This window comes from Mustela putorius, unplaced genomic scaffold (genome assembly GCF_011764305.1).
Source record: "Mustela putorius furo isolate JIRA1106 unplaced genomic scaffold, ASM1176430v1.1 tig00000129_pilon_pilon_pilon, whole genome shotgun sequence".
Lineage (NCBI taxonomy): Eukaryota > Metazoa > Chordata > Mammalia > Carnivora > Mustelidae > Mustela > Mustela putorius.
The window spans coordinates 37,308,251-37,327,962 of record NW_025421290.1 but is presented as its reverse complement, the minus strand read 5'-3'; the positions used below and the strand labels follow the sequence as shown (position 1 = coordinate 37,327,962).

General features: G+C 38.8%; 1 protein-coding gene across 5 annotated transcripts in view; it reads left to right on the top strand.

The window, feature by feature from the left end:
- Positions 1–19,712, top strand: part of GPATCH2L (G-patch domain containing 2 like) — a 55,529-nt gene that overhangs the window by 13,634 nt on the left and 22,183 nt on the right. For 3 of the 5 annotated variants that reach the window (XM_045072038.1, XM_004739199.3, XM_013058343.2), the window contains exons 3-8: positions 4,241–4,305; positions 9,569–9,745; positions 11,335–11,414; positions 14,563–14,621; positions 16,845–16,899; positions 19,178–19,263. In XM_045072038.1, the coding sequence (XP_044927973.1) occupies positions 4,241–4,305; positions 9,569–9,745; positions 11,335–11,414; positions 14,563–14,621; positions 16,845–16,899; positions 19,178–19,263 (522 nt within the window). Of the gene's footprint in view, positions 1–4,240; positions 4,306–9,568; positions 9,746–11,334; positions 11,415–14,562; positions 14,622–16,748; positions 16,789–16,844; positions 16,900–19,177; positions 19,264–19,712 lie in introns of all 5 variants that reach the window. The other 2 variants (XM_045072049.1, XM_045072043.1) reach the window with 1 other exon arrangement.

Genomic DNA, 19,712 nt, shown 5'->3' with positions numbered 1-19,712 from the left:
TTTCATTTTGGATGTGGTTCGGTTGCTTTTCTGACAATATTATAATAATTAGGTAACACAATTGGTGGTCTAAAACCCAGGCTTTAATTTTACTTGTTTCTTATTTAGAATGGTGGCTATGCTGCTGAGTTAAGTGTGGGAACATTTTTTAGTGAAGACCACTATACAGAAGTGTAATATATTATTACTACTTTTACTCACATAAGAGGGCTTTTGAGGTGTTTTCTGGCTTCTGAAATGGGTTGGCTGCCTCAGTATCATTAAGGTTAAACTGTAGGCTTGCCCAACCCCTTATTTGCAGAGTATTATTCACTGTAAAGCATTCTTCTTTTTCTGTTTTCACAGCTTCTCTGTAGTCTGGACTAGGTTTTATTTATTTAATTTTTAATTAAAAATTTTTTTAAAAAAATATTTTATGTATTTATTTGAGAGAGAGATACAGTGAGAGAGGGAACACAAGCAGGAGGAGCAGGAGAGGGAGAAGCAGGCTCTCCGCCAAGTAGGGAGCCAGATGCGGGTCTCGATCCCAGGAGCCAGATGCAGGTCTCGATCCCAGGACCCTGGGATCATGACCTGAGCCGAAGGCTGATGCTCAATGGCTGAGCCACCAGGCACCCCTGGACTAGGTTTTTAATAAAATGTACACCTGTATGTTTTTATTGACTTGTTTCTTTGTTAGTTTTAGTACTGGGCAGAGCAGTTTCTGGTGTATGGTAAATAATAAATGCTTACCAAGTGAGTGATTGAAGGGTTAGGAGAAATGGAGATGGGGCTTCTTCCTCCTTTTTCTGTGAGAAACTTCTTATTGCCCCAATTTAGGATTGAGTTTTTTGAATGATGTGTAAATTATTTGCAGGGTTAATACATTTTTAGAAATTTTAGAGATATTCTAGGAAGATTTTTTTTTTTTTATATGCAAACTTTTATATTTAGAATCATGTGAGAACAGGAAGTACAGAACAGCTCCCAAGGCAAAGGCAGGAGGCATTGATGCCTCTATGAGTTGCTGCCATTTTAGGAAAAGACAAGATTTCACACCTGCTATCTTTGTGGGGTTTGTCTAGTTACTTTTTCTGAAGATTAATAAAGGCTGTTTCTGTCTTCTCACTAAGCCTCAGAGTACCACCAGTAGAGTGGACCCTAAAGGTAGGATCATATTTTTTTCTTATAAAATGAGGAGCAGAGCTTTTTTTTTCTTGCCTAGTGAAAATGCTCATAGCAAAAAAGTTACAAACAAATTTGAAGGTTTTGGAATAGGAAAATGTAGGATCCTGACATCTTTTATTTTTTGACCTGTGAACTACAAAGGTGCAAAAAGAAACTTGTGTTTATTGAAAGAAGGGAGCTTAGTTTTAATAAAATATTAAACATTATGCTTAATTAGCTAACTTGACATTTTATAGTTGACCAGATTGTCATTAAAGTCCCATGAATCTTACTTTTTTCCAAAGAAATCATATCTCTGAGCCAGAAGTGAATAAAGTCTGCAGGACTGGACAGCGTTGGCCTGTAACTTGGAAGGGGAAATACTTGCTTCTGCTTTTTGGCCAACACTACATTTTTGCTTGCTGTATCGTAATGTTTATGTGCAGACATACCACAAAGTTTCGACTTTTGTTTTCATTAAATTACGCTAAGAGTTCCTTACATATAATTAAATTTCCACAATGCAAGTCCTTCTGAGAGAATAAATAGAATTGGCAGATGCTATTTGTGAAGTAGTCATTTCTGGATACCAGTAGACTGGTGATTCTTTTGTGTAATAAGCATTCTTCATGACAAATTATTTTCTTTATGAAGAAAATACCCGTCTCCCTTGATCATAGTCTTAAAATTCTGGTGATATTTCATTGCCTTTCCTCTAATTAACTATAAGTGGGAAAGCTTAGACAAGGTTAGTCCAGGCTTTTTCAAAAACAGTGAGTCTTAAATGCTGTTGACAAAAATAGGAAATGTGCAGTCGACAGAAAGGCTTTAGGTTACTAGCACCTTTCTTGATCAAGCAGATTTCTTTGAGCTTGTCCCTTTGTTTAGAATAACAAGAGAGTGGAATCCATGCAAAAAAGGATCAAGGAAATCTTATCTTGTAGGACATATAGGTGGCTAGAAATGAATGGGGAAAAGAATTGATAGATTTTGTGATCAAGAAAAATGGTTTTAATTTTTTAATTCTAAATACTCAAGAGTAGAATTTGTAATATGTGTAGAGCAGGGATCAGCAAACTTTCTCTGTAGAGAGCCAGATAGTAAATATTTTAGGGATTTGTGTGTGATATGTTCTGTGTTGGAGCTACTGAACTTTGTAGTTGTAGTGTGAAAACAGCCATCTATGATATGTAAATGAATAACTGTGGTTGTGTTCCAATAAAACTTTATTTATGGACACTGAAATTTGAATTTCATATCATTCCCACATGTCACAAAATGATTTTTTATTTTTTTTAATCCCCAATCATTTAAACTCTAAAAATCATTCTTAGCTCACAGCTTATGCAAAAATAGGTGGCAAGCTGTTTGCTGGTCCCTAAATCTTGGTTAGTGATACTGCTGACTAGTAAAGTATATGACATGATGGTGGGCTAGAGTATCTGTTCCATGGCCTAACGTGCTTTTTAAACCCTACTCTCAAGAGGAGTTAAAAAATGTCAAATTTGCTTTATCTTTGAGGCCAGATGAGGATAAAAAAGTAGTAATATGAGAGAATGTGAGTAGGACTCAAGGGAATTGGACCACTGATACTCTTAGGAATTTGCTAGAAGCACAAAAATAACACCATTACGTTCAGCAGGCACAGTTCCTTGAACTCAGAAGTAGGAAGAGTACAGAACTCAGAGGGCATATCTTCTGGTTTTAACTACAGAGCTCTTTGAAGATTCTAAATCCATCAGAATGCAGTCATATAGTTTTGTGAGCCATTTCTTGGAATGACACCTGAGAAAGTTCCCACTTACAAGTACAGAAGAAAATAAAACGAAAGAGCCTTTAAAGAAATTGAGTATGTTTTATTGGCTCTTGCTACAGCAAATTTCTTGGATTTATTCAGAGATAAACTTAAGTGAGGAAAGCATTGCTACTTAATCAGGATTTTAAGGATTTAGTGTTGGCAAGATATTTGGAAATGTTGCAAAATACAGAATATTTTCAGATTTTTGATCCAGAAATGTAGACTGGGATTTTGCCAAGCCTGTTCCTTATGCCATATGATGAGAATGTTTCTTCCTTGCTTTGGTTTCTTCCATCTTGTAGAGTAGGTAAAAAAATTGACTAGCTTGGAAGGAAACACTCCCACTCAAGAAAATAGCTCGTAATGTAAAGAATAGAGTAATTTTTCTTGAACCAGATCGATCAAATTTAATGATGATTAGGCCAAAGAAATGCGGCATCAGAAGGGGCAAGAATCAGTTGTTAGTGATGGCTCAGGAAATGAAACCAATTGTACAGAATTCTATAGGGTAAAAGTTTTATTTAAGTGGGTTCAAATGGAGTTTGTTTTTATATTTATATTTTTATTTTTAAAAAGATTTTATTTATTTATTTGACAGACACAGCAAGAGAGGGAACACAAGCAGAGGGAGTGGGAGAGGGAGAAGCAGGCTTCCCACAGAGCAGGGAGCCCAGTGCAGGGCTCCATCCTAGGACTCTGGGATCATGACCTGAGCCAAAGGCAACAGCTTAACGACTGAGCCACCCATGTGCCCCTGTATGTTTATTTTTAACCTTCTGTTTTGAAAATGAGTTTTGTTGTACCCATTAAACCCGAAAACATACCTTTGGTCTTCTTGTTCATGGATTTTTGTTAGTTGCTGTGTAAATGCGGAAAAAATATGATAGATGTTAGATGTTTTAAAGTTGGATAGCTTCATTTGAAACTGATAGTTGACAGGATTTATAAACAAAATGGGTTGATAGCTTTGTATTGTTTATATACCTAGCCAGGTTGAGATTACGTCTATGAACCATAATACATAACTTTCTAATGCTAACCTAACAAAATGACTTTAGATGTTTATAAAGTACTTTGAAATAATAAGCAAAAGTTACAGAGTTTTCCTTTTATTTGTTTTACAGGAAAATAAGCTCTCTTCTGTGGCTTAATTATGAAATTTACATTTGTGATTGGCTAATGAACTGGAGTAAAATCACGGAAACTTGGGATGTTAGATTTGACAACCAGAATGGGCACTGCTTTCTTTTTCACAGGAGCTGATGTGTTCTATTATGTTTGACTCTTTTTTTCCAGTGAAACCAGCAGTGTGTGTAGCAGCAGTGACACAGGGCTCTTTACCAACGATGAAGGACGGCAAGGTAACCTGGATCCTAGCTTTGGGATGTTGGCTCAGTATTTCTGGGAGATTGTAATGATTAGATGAATGACTCACTGAGAGTATGGTGGTTGTCTATGGCAGTGGTTCTCAAACTTTAGAGCATTTAAAGGCCACCTGTTAAAATTCCTGAGTTCCTAGAAATCAAATAGGTCTGGAGTTGGCCCCTAGAATCTGAATTTTTCTTAAGTACCTGCAGTGATTTTTATGCAGGTAGTTCAGACTTTGAGAATTCATTAATTAGAGGAATATAGTGTCAAGGATGGGACTCTGGGAAGTTGCTAATTTTATTAGAACCAAAAAATATCCTTCTGTATTGTATTCTTTTATTGGATATTAAGACATTCTTATTTTTATAAAATAATTTATTTTTATAACCTCATTTATAAATGAACATAGTATTCTAGATGAATATTTTATAAAACACATCTTCTTTCTAATGTTAAAACTCCTGAAGTTTAGCATAGAACACTGTGAATAAGGCTGGTGTATGTTAATTACCAGTCCCTTAGCTTTACAGCCTACACCGTAATTTGAAACTGTGTTTTATCCTCTGCATTTGCTTAGGACCACGCTAATTGTGTACCAGTGATAATTTCATGTAGCTCCTTTGGATTGTGTTTCTGTTAATCTAAATAAGAGATTCGTAGATGTCTAAAGTCCCTTTTAGCTCTGAGATCCAGTGATTTTTCTTTAAGTGATTGAAAACAGAAGCACAATGGCTACATGTCCAGATTGTTCCAGATAGGCTCCCTAGTAACTGAAGGAATCCTGGGACTGTAACTCTCAGGATCCAAGTTCTGATTTTGGAGAGACCTCATGAGGGCGGGTATCTCACTCGCGCCTCGAGAGTCATGGGCGTGGTTGGAGTTGCTGAGCTTCCTACTATAATCGAGGTTGTTGGGAGTACTTGTCTCTCTCTCTCTGGTTCTGAGGGAGCCATGTGTCATTAGAGGCTATGTGTGTGTACTCCCAGCTGGGGTGCGGCTCAGGTCTTGATTCTTTTGTTTCATACCAGGAAGTCTGGTTGTCTTTCCATGAATGAATTAGTGCATACTATTCAGAATTACAAATGCTGCTTTTTATTTGCTCTTATACTGCTCAGTGAAGTATAATGTCTCTCTTTTTAAAAGATTTTATTTATTTATTTGTTTGAAGGAGAGACAGAGATAGCGAGAGAGAGTAGGAGCCACGAGCAGGGAGGAAGGGAAGGAGCAGGCTCCCCCCTGAGCAGGGAGCTTGATGCAGAGCTCCATCCCAGACCCCGGGGATCAGGACCTGAGTGGAAGGCGGATATTTAACCAACTGAGACACCCAGGCACCACTCACAATTTGTCTCTTGAAGATTATGATGTATAATTATCCAGAAATTTAAGAAAGCGTGGACCTTTGTATGACAGGTTATGTGTTGGGCCTTTAGAAAACCTTTCTACTGGTAAGGAATCCTTGGTTTCTGATGGAAGATTTTAGGATATTCTAGAGCCCCAGCTTTCCTCTCTGTTTCAACTTCACGGGTTCTGATGATACTTAGATGCTTGGGAGTTCTCAGCACAAAGCTGTTTATTTCGTGCTTCCACGTCTTTGTTGACGCTGGTGTCTTCGCCAGGAATCTCATCCCTTACCTTTTCTTGAATCGTTGCTCATCCACGGAGACACAGCCTTCCTTTTCTCCCTCCAGGGCATATTTGTGGACTGCATCAGGGGGCTTTCTGCTCTCATTTTCTTACTGGGTTTGGGCAATAGGAGCCATTGGCAGAGGAATGGAGGGAGGGAAGGAGGCGGATGATTGAGTGTATTAGGCAAGTTTTTATCTTGATAGTAGTGTTTAACAGCCCCAGAATTTTGGTGGTGTACCGCATTTATTTCTTGCTGTGGGGCTAAGGGTTGGCTGTGCTTTCAGCTGGCCCAACTTGAGCTCAGCTGGTCTCCAGGATTTAAACTATATTTGTATCTACTCAGTGTATCTTATCCTGGGACCTTTCTGCTGGAGGCATGGACTTCTCATGCTGGAAAACGTGAATGCTAGGTGACCAAACCAGAGCATACATATATATTTAAAGCTTGTGCTTGGGTCACATCTTTTATTTATTTTTTTTAATGTTTTTTAAAGATTTTATTTATTTATTTGACACAGAGAGATCACAGGTAGGCAGAGAGTCAGGCAGAGTGAGAGGGGGAAGCAGGCTCCCTACTGAGCAACTGAGCAGAGAGCCCAATGTGGGGCTCAATCCCAGGACTCTGAGATCATGACCTGAGCCGAAGGCGGAGGCTTTAACCCACTGAGCCACCCAGGCGCCCCGGGTCACATCTTTTAATGTTCTACTACCTAAAGCATGTTACTTGACAAACCAGTTATCAGTGGGATGAGGAAGTATGCTCTGCCTCAAGGGGAAGGCTCTGGAATTCCATGATAAAGGGCAAAAGGCACGGATGTATTATCATAGGGAGGTAGTGAAGAGTTGGCAAAAATAATGCAATCTACTGAGTTGGATTGTAGTTTTCCCTGGCTCCCTTTCTGTTGGGCAGTCTTCTACAACCTCAGTTTTCTCTCTGGTCTCTGATAACCATTCTTTCTCCTTGCTGCTGCAGGTTTAGGAAGGGTAAAGTTTCCCCACTGTGCTGGCTCCCAGGTGCTTCACTGTCTCGTATTGGTTCCTCTTAATACTGTATACACTTTCGTAAATAGTCACTTCATTAAAGTCTCGATTATCCCATTTATTTATTTTTTTTAAAGATTGTATTTATTTATTTGACACAGAGAAATCACAGGTAGGCAGAGAGGCAGGCAGAGAGAGAGAGGAGGAAACAGGCTCCCCACTGAGCAGAGAGCCCGATGTGGGGATCGATCCCAGGACCCTGGGAGCACGACCTGAGCCGAAGGCAGAGGCTTTAACCCACTGAGCCACCCAGGCACCCCTCGATTATCCCATTTAAATGTGTGTGCATTTCCTAAAGATTCTGACTGATACTCAGTGCAGGTCTCCTATTCTGGAACCCCTAGTCTTTGCCTGTACTTACTGCTTTGTTATCACTTACCATGATGTTATTATTTGTAGATGTGTATCTTTTCCACTGAAGTCTTCCAAGGTAGGAATTTTTTTTTTTTTTACTATTTGGAGCTACAGTGGGTAACATATTGCCTGGCATATAGTAAGCTCTTAATAATTAGTTACTGGAAAAGCCAGATAAGGGGAAAATTCTCCTTTTTCTCCCTCAAACAGAATTAGACATAGAACCTCAGATGATGAAACAGCTAAACCTATTTTGGAAAAAGCAGGAGGAGTAGGAAGTCTGGAGTCTGACCCATCAGCTTCTTCCTTATTCTCTGGCAGTAGTCTTTTGGGGGAGCTGCTGCGTCATGCATCCTGGTGAGCCCAGGGTTGGCGACTACTGGTCTAGATGACTTCACAAGGTTTTCTCCAGTTCAGTGAGTCCCTTTTTATATTGTCAAAAATCTTGAGTGAATGCTTAAGAACAACAACAACAACAAAATGCCCTTATGGGATATCATTTGTCTTTAGGAAGTATGGTCTAACTAACTAACTATACTGTTTTAATAAATGGCCTAAGGAATGCTTGTGAATAAGAAAGGAATTAATATATTGATGTGCAGAGAAACTAATCATTGTTAATTCCTTTTTTTTTTTTTTTTAAGATTCTATTTATTTGACAGAGAGAGAGACAGCGAGAGAGGGAACACAAGCAGGGGGAGTGGGAGAGAGAGAAGCAGGCTTCTCACTGAGCAGGGAACCCAGTGCAGGGCTGGATCCCTGGATCCTGGGATGATGACTTGAGCCAAAAGCAGTCACTTAACAATGGAGCCACCCAGGTGCCCCTCATTGTTAATTCTAAAGCCTATCTGTAGTTCATCTTATGTACATGGCTTGGTGAGATGCTTTCAAAGTAGTGATTCTCAAAATGTGGTACTGAAGTCAGCTTTGCATCACTAGGGAACTGGTTAGAAATTCAATTTTTGATCCTTTCTGGACCAGAATCAGAAACTTTGGGAGTAGGGCCCAGCAACCTGTGTTCTGACAACCCTTTCTGCTTCCTTTGATGCAATTGAAGTTTGAGAACCACTGGTCTAGAGAAGTAGTTGTTGGTGGTGTGTTTTTATAAGGGAACACTTCGAGTAACTTTTTAATGGACGTTTTCCTTTTCCCTTTTAGAGATCTTCAAGGTGGGTTAAGAGTTACCATTATCCTGTTAGAGGCTCATGAATCTGATACTTCATGCCCTAACCATGGCCTGACCAGCTTTCCCTGGGATCTGGCATACATTAGAGAATGAATGCGCTGTGAATTATTTAGATGTTCTTGTAGTAATTCCCTTCATCCTTGCTGTTTTGAAAGGAGTATGGAGTGGCAGACCTGAAGTTATCTGTCTTACTACTTTTTGTGGGTGGGAGCAAGTTCTGTTACAAACTGAGAAGCTGTCATCCTAGCCAGTAGAAAAAGGTTTGAACCAAGAGTCCGACTCTATGGGTCTCACCTTGATTTTGTCATTGGTGAAGAGTCTGGCCTTGGGTGAATGGTATAACTTCATGACACAAGCCTTAAGGGATTATATTGCTTCTTCCTGTGGTTAGTTTTTTCCTGGTTGCTTGGGTTGCTAGTGTCAAGATGATTTTTCTGTTCCATTAATGTAGGAATTGAGGTATGGGTATGCATTTTTTATTCACCCGTTATAACAAATGCAAATAAAACATCCTGAGGAATAGCTAGTTTTGAATTGAAAGACATTTGTGGGCTTTGAACCCCCAGGCCCATTTATACCACAGAATGCTACATAAGAGGCAACTTATTTTTGTGTTAAAGGCTTTGGAGTTAGACTTCGGGTTCAGATCTTGCCTTCATCATTCACTAACTTGGTCTTGCCTTCTCTGGGCTTTAGTTGCCTTATTTATAAGTTGGAATTAGTGTAGGGTTTAGAAGAGATAACATACTTAGAGATTTTTAGCATGGACCCTCATAGGTGGTAAGGGTTTAGTAAATGGTAGCTTTATTAGTTTTTTACTCTAAAAAGAAGTCCAGTATAACACAGTATGACATTTTTGTGAAACTAGTTTGATACTCTAGTTTTCATCATAATATAGGTCAAGAAGAAAGATCAAAACAAATTTTTTTGTACTTTGACTTTATTTAAAAAGTATAATGAAATCCATTGCTCTGAGAAATCATTTTCTCATTTAGTTTTCCATAGAGCATATTAAAATTCCAGCTTATGATATGATTTCTTTATTTTAGGAGATGATGAGCAGAGCGATTGGTTCTATGAGGGAGAATGTGTCCCAGGATTCACTGTCCCTAATCTTCTGCCAAAGTGGGCTCCTGATCATTGCCCTGAAGTAGAAAGAATGGATTCTGGACTGGATAAACTTTCTGATTCCACATTCCTTTTACCTTCTCGACCAGCTCAAAGAGGTACGTTCTGAGGAGACCAAAATATACTTTGCAACTTTTATGGTTCTCTTTGGGGAGAATCATCCCATAGGCCAGTATACTCATCCCTCTAAGTATGCATTAACTCTCTGAAATTTGGAGCTAGTCCAGGGATTTTCCTAGAAGATTCAAGGGTGAGTCTCAAAGCTTGAGTTTCTCCATTCAAACCTAAATCAACCCATGGAGACTCTTGGGATATCTATTAGCAGGGCATTCCTTCAGCTTGCTATTGCCATTTGTGCCAGATTTAGGAAGCCTAGCAGCGTGTCACTGCTGCTTACCTGCTGTGAAACCGATGGGCTATGGAGTGCTCAGTGGGAGCCTGAAGTATTGGATCTTGGAAGAGAACAGATTTCAGTAAGAACATTCACATACAAGGTATAATGACATTTTTTTAATTGGATGATTTTAAAATATTTCCTTAAATAATTTGATTTTATTCTATTATTGTGGGCTTAAACACAAATACATCCTTTCCTTTTGCTTTTCCTTTACTTATGATGTAGCAAAGTAGAGTGGAAAGAGCCTAGGACAGGAGGAAGGAACAGGGTGCTAATTTAACTCTCAGGTACTGTCTTCTAGCTCTGTGACTCTGACAGAGTCACTTCATTGCCTTGGGAGATGGGGGTTGGCACTTAAAATAATTGTGGCTTTGAGAAGACTGTTTCAGAGCTTTTTAGCTCTATAAACTGATGATTCTGGGGTGCCCAGTAATCAGTCAGTGATCAAGTATTTGTTGGGCATCTTTTGGTGATCAGAATTATGCTCAGAGCTATAAACTCCTATAGCGTTTTCTAAGGATGAATTTACGTGATTGAAAGTCCTTCTGAAAACATTTGGCTCTTGGTAGAGATTATTGCCTGGCTGAGGCGCATGTTGCTGCCTTAATAACTTGCGTCAAACATTTCAGTGACCATTTCTGAAAATTCTTTATGGACCACTTAAAATGCACACAAATGAGAGCAGGAAGGACACCTTAAAATGGCCCATTATTCTATACCCAGAGACAGTGTCATCAATAAGACTTGGGTGTGGATTTTTCTAGTTGTGTTTTTTATGTATAGAACACATACAGCAATTAGAAAAATGGCTAAACATTTTTATGTATATTCTGTATATTTTTTGTATATAAATGTATAAATGGCTATACACTTATACAGGCTATTTTTACTATTATTTTATGACTTCAGTGTTTTTGAGATAATAACTAGGATTTAATTTATTATTAGAAATTATTAATAACACCTTTTATTTGTGTACTGTTTTCAATTTATAAAATACCTTCCCTGTGTTATTTAATTGAGTCTTCCCATCAGCCCTGTATGCTAGGACTGAGTGAGTGATTATCCCTCCTTTCTAGGTGAGGATCCCTAGGTCAGAGTTAAAGACACACCTAAGATCATACTGCAAAGACGTAAGAATTATAAATCCTTGGCATATAGACTAATGATACTAGTTTAAGGGTCATTCTAGTAAGGTCCTGGGGATGAAGACCTTTGGTGATCTAGAAGCATATCATTGGTAATGAATCTTCTGCATTCTGTTTCTGAGGGCTTTCTTCTTTTTTTTAGGGTACCATGCCCGCTTGAATCGTCTGCCTGGAGCTGCAGCTCGATGCCTCAGAAAGGGCCGAAGAAGGCTTGTTGGGAAGGTGACCGCTCTCTATGTCTACTGGGCTCACTGGGAGACTGGGAGGACAGTATTTCCTGTGGGATTTGTGTACTGTTTTCAATAATCCTAGGTGCTGCAGAACTCCCTGGAGTAAATTAAGCCAATTGAAATGTTCTTCAAGTTCACAAGAGTGAACCTTAACGTAGGATATAAATGGATACACACATAAAAGATGAAGCTTAACTCATACAGAAGTTTTGACAAAGCAAATACTATTATGACAGTTTGTAATCTGCAGGCCTGCTCTAGTTTCTTCTATTCTTTTGATTAATCTTATATTATTATTGTAGAAGTTAAAATACTCTTGGCTTCTTTATAACTCCTCCTGAATTCATAAATGCTTCTTCTGTTCTAACTTTGGTCTTTTGTTCCAGAATTCATTAAAAAAAAAAACAAAACAAACAAACAAAAAACCCCAAAACTGAAAGAAAACCTGTTACCAGATTTCAAAAGCTTCTCCTTGGCCACATGGGAGGAATATCTACAATTTATTCAGTTCCCCCTTTGCTGGGGACTGTACTGGGCACTCAATTCATTTAATCCTCTTAACAACCATATAGGTGATGTTCCGAACCACTTAGCAGATGAGGAAAACTTGGGTTCAGAGAAACTAGGTAATGTCTGATCTTCCCCAGAAAGATGTGGCAGAAGAGAGAATTGAACCCAGCTGTGTTTCTCTTTTATCTTTTCTAGTTTAAAACTTAGAAAGTTATTATTTTTTTAAGAAGTATTTATTAATTAGAGAGTACCCAGGTAGGGGGAGGGGTAAAGGGAAGGGGATAAGCAGACTCCCACTGAACAGGGAACCGTCCTGTCCCAGCACTATGGGATCACGACCTGAGCCAAAGGCAGACACTTAATTGTCTGACTCACCCAGGTACCCGTAAAAACGATTTTAATTAATTTTTTACTGTAGCTTTGAGATTCAAGGTAGGTGAAGACTGGAGCTCGTACCTAGAGAGGATGGTCGTGAGCAAAGGGCAAGAGAGTGAGAGGCATTTCAGAACATTAACGCATAAACATTCATTGCATAAACATTTAGAATGCCTACTATGTGTCAGGCTCTGTGCCAGGCCAGGTACATAGTGATCACAGCCACAGCCTGGCTACCCTCAGGTGTTTTATAGTTGAATTAGGGAACCGTTTTCTGAAATTTTTGCTATGTAAAAAGCTATTTATTTCCAGGTGAACTCAGATTTTTTTTTTTTTTAAGATTTTATTTATTTATTTGACAGAGATCACAAGTAGGCAGAGAGGCAGGCAGAGAGAGTGGAGGAGGCAGGCTCTCCGCTGAGCAGAGAGCCTGATGCGGGGCTTGATCCTTGGACCCTAGAATCATGACCTGAGCCGAAAGCAGAGACTTTAACCCACTGAGCCACCCAGGCGCCCCAAACTCAGATATTTTTAATCTTTAAATTCAATTTCAAATCTCTTAATTGGAAGACATTTGATTATTGAAAGAATGATACCTTCTTCTTTTGGCTCATTGATTTCACAGACATTAAAATGCTGCTTTCACTGTTCTGAGAGCTTATTCTTAGTTAACAGGACAGCTAATAGGTAGAGGCAGGCTGGAGGTTGGGAGTAGGGAACAGAGAGATGGTTTTACTTTTTCCTTTATCAGTTGGGCTTGAAAGATAATGTTCTACCTATCTACCTTATTTTGTTTCAGCTCTTATAAAATAAGAGCCTTCCACTTCCATGGAAGTAAATCAGTTTGTCTTGAAGGCTTCCTTTAGCTTGCCTGGAAGGAAATTCTAGGGCCTATTGGATATGCCTCTAAGAATTTCAAATGAATGGGATAATATTTACTTGTTTAATTCATCTTCATCACCTTAAAGGGATATTTGTCATTTCTAGCAGAGGTCAATGTTCTGCCCCCCTTCTCCCCCCTCCCCCACCTCTCTTCTCTTTCTCTAAATTGTAATCATAAATAATGAGTTTCATTCACAGCTCCCTGCCAGCGAGCTGCTAATTACGCAAAGTACTGCTTGTAATTTACACAGTAATAAACTGTAAATTTAAACATTACGGCACTTTAAGTTAATAATTTTTCTGCAGTAACAAATAGCTCATTTTTCACCCATCCTTTCCCTTGGCCCCACTACTGTGGCTGTGTCTGTGACCAGGAGGCATGTGCATAAGAGATGAAGAATGTGAAGAATACAGTCTGGGAAACCTTTTCGTTTAGCTCCATTCCCGCCCAGAATCTGACTTCAGATTAATTTTCCTATGGTCAGTACTGCGAAAATGTATACCCTAATATTCTAGGCTAATCCACACACATAAATGAATACTGATCATATTTGCCCAGTAACAAATGTGTTTGAGTAACAGACTTCACGTACTCGACATTCATGCCCGTGACTTACACGCTCTCATCTTAGCCCTTAACTCGTGTGTGCATGACTCTTACTCGTGTGCTATCGGTGTGCTTCCCCAGGTCCTGTGGTAGGCAGTCATTGTAAATATATTTAAGTGAAGTGAAGGGTGGTGAGTGCCTTGTGCCATTTTTCAGTTTTTTGGAGATGATTAGTTTCTGGTGGAATTATGGATAAGATTTCATATTACAGTCTTAAGAACCCTAAATTTAAGAACCAGTTTGTACAAATTTCTGTTTTACTTTAAGAGATGATGCTTAACAGACAAGACAGGGTAACAGTTTTTGTAAGTTAGCAAAATTCCTTTAATACTTGTACATTTAGCCGGCAGATTTTAGGTGTTCCCAGTGAGGATGGGGTGAATTTCCCATTATGAAGGGGCCGTGTCTGCACTGGGGAACTTGGTGTGCAGCCCATTAAAAATCAGCTACTGTTGGATTTTTAAAAAATTGTTTCTATTTTTTTTTTTTAAATTTTAATAACTTACTATTGAAATGCTATCTATAGTTAACAAGGTTTATAATGACTTTTTGGGAACACTATAGAAAAATAAGTCTAGAAAGCATAACACTTTTAAGATAAATTTCCATAAAAAGAAATAAACTTGCTATTGGATTTTAAGATTGACACTTGACATGTGCCTTTGAGGTTGCTGGCACAGTTATGGGAAAGTGTGAACTTGATGACAGATCATACTTTATTTGTTTCTGTGGTTAGATGACACTCTTGTCTTCCTTGCCTTTGCAGGAGACCAGCATAAGTACTGAGAGAATAGGCCACATCATTAGTGACCCTCGGCAGAAGGAGTAAGTGCTTCTATAATTTACTCATTATCCTAGCCCATTCGTTGGAGTAGGAGGCAGAGGGAAGTTTTTTGAAAGGAATCTAGAAATCTGACTTTAGCGCTGAATGAGAGGATCTTCAAGATGTGTACTTTACAACAGTTAACATGGCTAATGCCCTAAACTCAAGACAGTGATTTTTTTTTTCCTTTCTAGACTAGTTTTTATTTCTTTGCTGTTTGTGTATATAGATGCTGCATTATAAAAGTAGCCTCCAGTTGTGCTGTTCCTATTTATTTATTTATATTGATTGATGTTAAGTAAGTTTCAGGTGTACAACATAGTAATTCAGTATTTGTATCCGCTACAAAGTGATCATCACGTAAATCTAGGTAGCATACATCAGCTTGAAATGGAGCCCTTTCACCCGCCTGTCATCCCCTTTTCCTCGGGGAACAACCAATCCATTCTCTGTATCTATGAGTTTTGTTTTGTTTTATTCTTTCATTTGTTTATTGTTACTGTTTTTGTTTAGATTCCTCATATAAATGATGTCATACGGTAGTTGTCTTCTCTCTCTGACTTACTCATTTAAACTAATCCCTCATGGTTCATTCATGTCATAAATGGCAAGATCCCTTCTGTTTTATGATGGAGTAGTATCCCGTTGTGTGTATGTGTATGATGTATACACCACATGTTCTTTATCCATTGATGGAATCTTAGGTTGTTTCCACATTTTGGCTATTTTGAGTAATGCTTTAGTGAACGTAGAGGTGTATGTATCTTTTCAAGTTGGTGTTTTCATATTCCTTGGATAAATATCCAGACGTGGTATAGCTGGATCATATGATAGATCTGTTTTTAGTTTTTCAAGGAATTTCCATACTGTTTTCCAGAGTGGCTGCACCAGTTTGCATTCCCACCAACAGTGTACTAAGATTCCCTTTTCTTCATGTCCTCACCAACACTTGTTATATCTTGTTTTGTTAATAGCTATTCTGACAGGTGTGAGGTGATATTTCATTGTGGTTTTGATTTTCATTTCTCTGATAATTAGTGGTATTGGGCATCTTTTCATGTGCCTGTGGGCTTGTATGCTTTGGGGAAATGTCTTCCATGCCCTCTGCTCATTTTTTAATTGGATTGTTTGGGTTTTTGTTGTTGTTGAGTTACATGAGTTCTTTACATATATATATATTTTTTAAATTTTTATTTATTTTTAAAATTTCTTTTCAGTGTTCCAGAATTTATTGTTTATGCACCACACCCAGTGCTCCATGCAATACGTGCCCTCCACAATACCCACCACCAGGCTCACCCAACCTCCCACCCAGTTCTTTTTTTTTTTTTTTTTTTTAAAGATTTTATTTATTTATTTGACAGAGAGAGATCACAAGTAGACAAGAGAGGCAGGCAGAGAGAAGGAGGGAAGCAGACTGCCTGCCGAGCAGTGAGCCCGATGTGGGACTCGATCCCAAGACCCTGAGATCATGACCTGAGCTGAAGGCGGTGGCTTAACCCACTGAGCCACCCAGGCGCCCCGATGTCCCATTTATTTTATTTTTGTTTCCCTTGCCTTTGCAGTCAGATCCCACCTCCCACCCCCCAAGTCAAAAGAGACCCATGGCAAGAAACTTATCACTGTGTTCTTCTAAGAATTATTCCCCCCACCTTTCTTGTGACAGCCTTGTCCCCTAACATGATTGGCTGTTTGATGTCCCCTATACGCTTCTTGGTTGGTATCTACTTGTGATCTTATACTCATTAGCCTGGCCAAATTTGTCATTTACAAAATAGGCAAGATATGAGTTTGTTTTATGTTCTTGTTGAATTTGGGGGATCCTGTTGTCACCACACAGCTAAGAGTCTGTTGGTGTCACACTGTAATCTCGGGTTTGTTTTTAGAGAGTACAGTGGTTTGCATTTCATTACAAAGCTTTTTCTTTTGAAGTTATTATTATTATTTTTTTTTACAAAAGAAGTTTGTATACATTTACCATTCCTTTCCTTTAGCCTCTAGTTCCTTCTTTTCCCCAGTTCTTTCTTCATCTTCACTTGGTTACCCCAGCATCTTTTATTCTGCTCTTCTGTAATTTCCAACTGCTTTTTTTATTGTTTTCTTTCCTGTTGTTCTCTCCCTCTCTTTAGTTTCTGGTTACCATCAGCTGGGAAAAGAGAACGAAATCAGGTAAGATCGCTTTTCTTTGTCATCTTTATTTTATCATTTGATTTCCTTTTCTTTAGAAAGAATAAAGCATTGGCTTCTGATTTTCCTCACATTTCTGCTTGTGCACATGAGGTAAGGTCCCTGTTCCCTATGTTCTGATTTTTTTTAAGAGGACTGTTTAAGATTATCTGATACTCACTGATAAGAACTGTAGCTAATTCCCCTTTTTAGGTTCAAATGTGTTTTTCTGTTTATTACTTGTAATGCACATTTCATAGGGATCGTTTTTATTTTGGTTTTGAACTTTGTAGTTAGAAATTAGAGTGAACCTCGTTTGTCTATGATTTAGTTCAGCACCAGCATCCTACTCTGAGAAGTATAGCGATGAGACCTGAACATAAGAAACAGAAAGAGGGAGGGCTGCTGGGAGTGAAGTGGGGTCAAGGCCTTGGGACCTTGCCCACTTAGTCTCTTAGTCTCTTCTCTGGCTACCCCTGGAGAGGGCCTTTGGCAAATGTAGGCCTTTATAAGGGGTCATAATTTAAAAATTACTGACTATGGCTAACAGTATGTTCCTTTTTTTTTTTTTTTTTTTAAGAAAGAAAAGGAATAAAAAGAGTGCATCAAGTTTCTGGTCTTATTACCATTCTGGTCAGGACACTAACTTCCAACCAAAGGGCAGGCTTTCTCTCTCTATAGAGCAGCCACAGGCTAGAGGATTAAGGCCTGAGCAATCGACATGCAAGTGTTCCAATAAGACCACACTCCCTGAAAAGCCCCTGAAATGAGAGTAAAGGAAGGAGAGAAAGTACTCACCAATTTTGCACTGAAGCTCAGCATCCAGATGTAAAGACTCAAAGCCCCACGTTCAGGCGCTGAATGATGAAATTTTAGAATTTCAATATAATTGAGGGTCGGCGGGGTGCAGTCCCGAGCCGACAACCAAAAAAGAATTCTTGAGATGTCTTTGGTGCGAAATGGTGGTTTATTAAAGCACAGGGACAGGACCCACGGGCAGAAAGAGCTGCTGCAATAGTATATTCCTTTAATGTTTGAAGCTTTCGATTTTTGTGCGGGTGGAGGTTGCTTTATCTCAATTAGGTAGAAAACAGGTGAAGACTGATAGGTGAAAATATCAGGTTTCCTGTTGCTCACTGGTTTTTGTTTTGTGTTAGACTCTTTAGGGCTTATTAAATTGATGTACAGCTTAGACTTGGAACCTTCCTCTTGAAGTTACTATTTCAGAATGAACTAGAGCATAGAGTTAGAGTATACCTAACTGGTGTGTACTTAGGATTTTAGATGGTGTGTGGACATACAATTATTACTTTAAGTCATAATATGTATTAGAAAAAATATCATTCTATCAATCTGTCATTCCATAGAAATAGTAAATGTTGAGTAAAAATAATTGGTATGAAGAAAATATGGAGTAAATATAGTGCAGATGGTGGGCAGGTACAAAGTGATTAAGGTGGTATGTGAAAGACAGGAAGCCACGGTACTGATCGTGTTTGCGTCAGAGGATCGAAAGGCAGAAGAAGGCCTGCGGTGATTACCTAGTCCAGATCTGTTACTTACACATAAGAGTTAAACAATTTGCCCAAAGTTAGACTTCTTTGTAAGTTCTTTTGAAATTACCATTCAGAGCTCTGGTCTTAAAATATATTTAGTTCTGAAATTTGGGGGAAGGATTATTCTGGGAGAAGTCCAAAGAAAGCTGGAAAACAGAAAGTGAGGTATTTTTGTGTATTGTATCCGAGTTTGATCCTCACAACCACCTTTTGAGATAAATAGAAGTTTTACAGAAGAGAAACTGGAATTATAAGCTGAAAGCAGTATGTAATTTAGCCCCATAACAGTCCTATAAAATAGGTAAGATAAGCAGTGCATCCGTTATACAGATGAGGATAGTAAAGCTCAAAGAAAGTATGTTGCTTTTAATGTATGGCAACTCAGGGATAGACTGGAATCAGATGTTAGGGATTCTTAATCTAGTTCTGTTTCCATGAGCAACGACTGTTGGTATGTGTTAACCATTATTTACTGGGAGCACTGACCAGGATAAGGAAATAAAAAGGTAACTTCTTGCTAGTTTTCTTAGGAACAAGAGCTAATAGTCAATCGCATAAGTTCCTGTTATGTCAGATAGAAGGTACTATCTTCTGCCATTTAAGTAATTGTCATGTATTAGAAGTTTTTGTAAAGTTGTTACCAAGGAATAGCCTTTTTTTGAGGTGTGTGGGATCAGTGCGCTCTGTTCCTAGCTGCGACTTCACTGAATGGTGGTCATTCGTATGATCAAATTGTCAAACGGTCCAAGGGGCAAAATAACCAAACAGCAGGCCACTCCCTGGGATCAGATCTTTTCATAGGAGCTGTTCTAAAATAATCTCATTTTTTCCTGCAGTTTAATCCCTTGTCTCCCCTTTACTCCTTGGATGTTCTCACCGACGCTTCTCACCGAAGATGTTCACCAGCACACTGCTCTGCCAGGTAAGCGTCTTCTGGTGATGATTTTCTTCCAGACAAGACCCGTTCCTTTTTTACAACACTCTTCAAGTTATTAAGTATATTTGTGTATAATATCCAATATGATCTTTACAACAACCTTTAAAGGCCAGTGGATATTTTACAGATACAGAGACTGAGGCAGAGTGTTGAAGTGTCTTTCCTGTGATCACATGGCTAATAGTGATTTAAGTCTTAACTGTGACCTGTCTTCTGACTTGTACTAGAGCATGGATTCTTTTTTTATTTTGTTCTTTTTAACAACGTGGGGCTTGAATCCATAACCCTGAGATCAGGACCTGAGCTGAAATCAAGAGTCAGACTCTTAACCAGCTGAGCCACGCAGGCACCCCCAAGTCTTCTGGCTTGTATTTCCTATTCGGCTAAAAGCCCCATCTTCCAAGAACGTTATTAATGATCCTTCCCTTGACCTG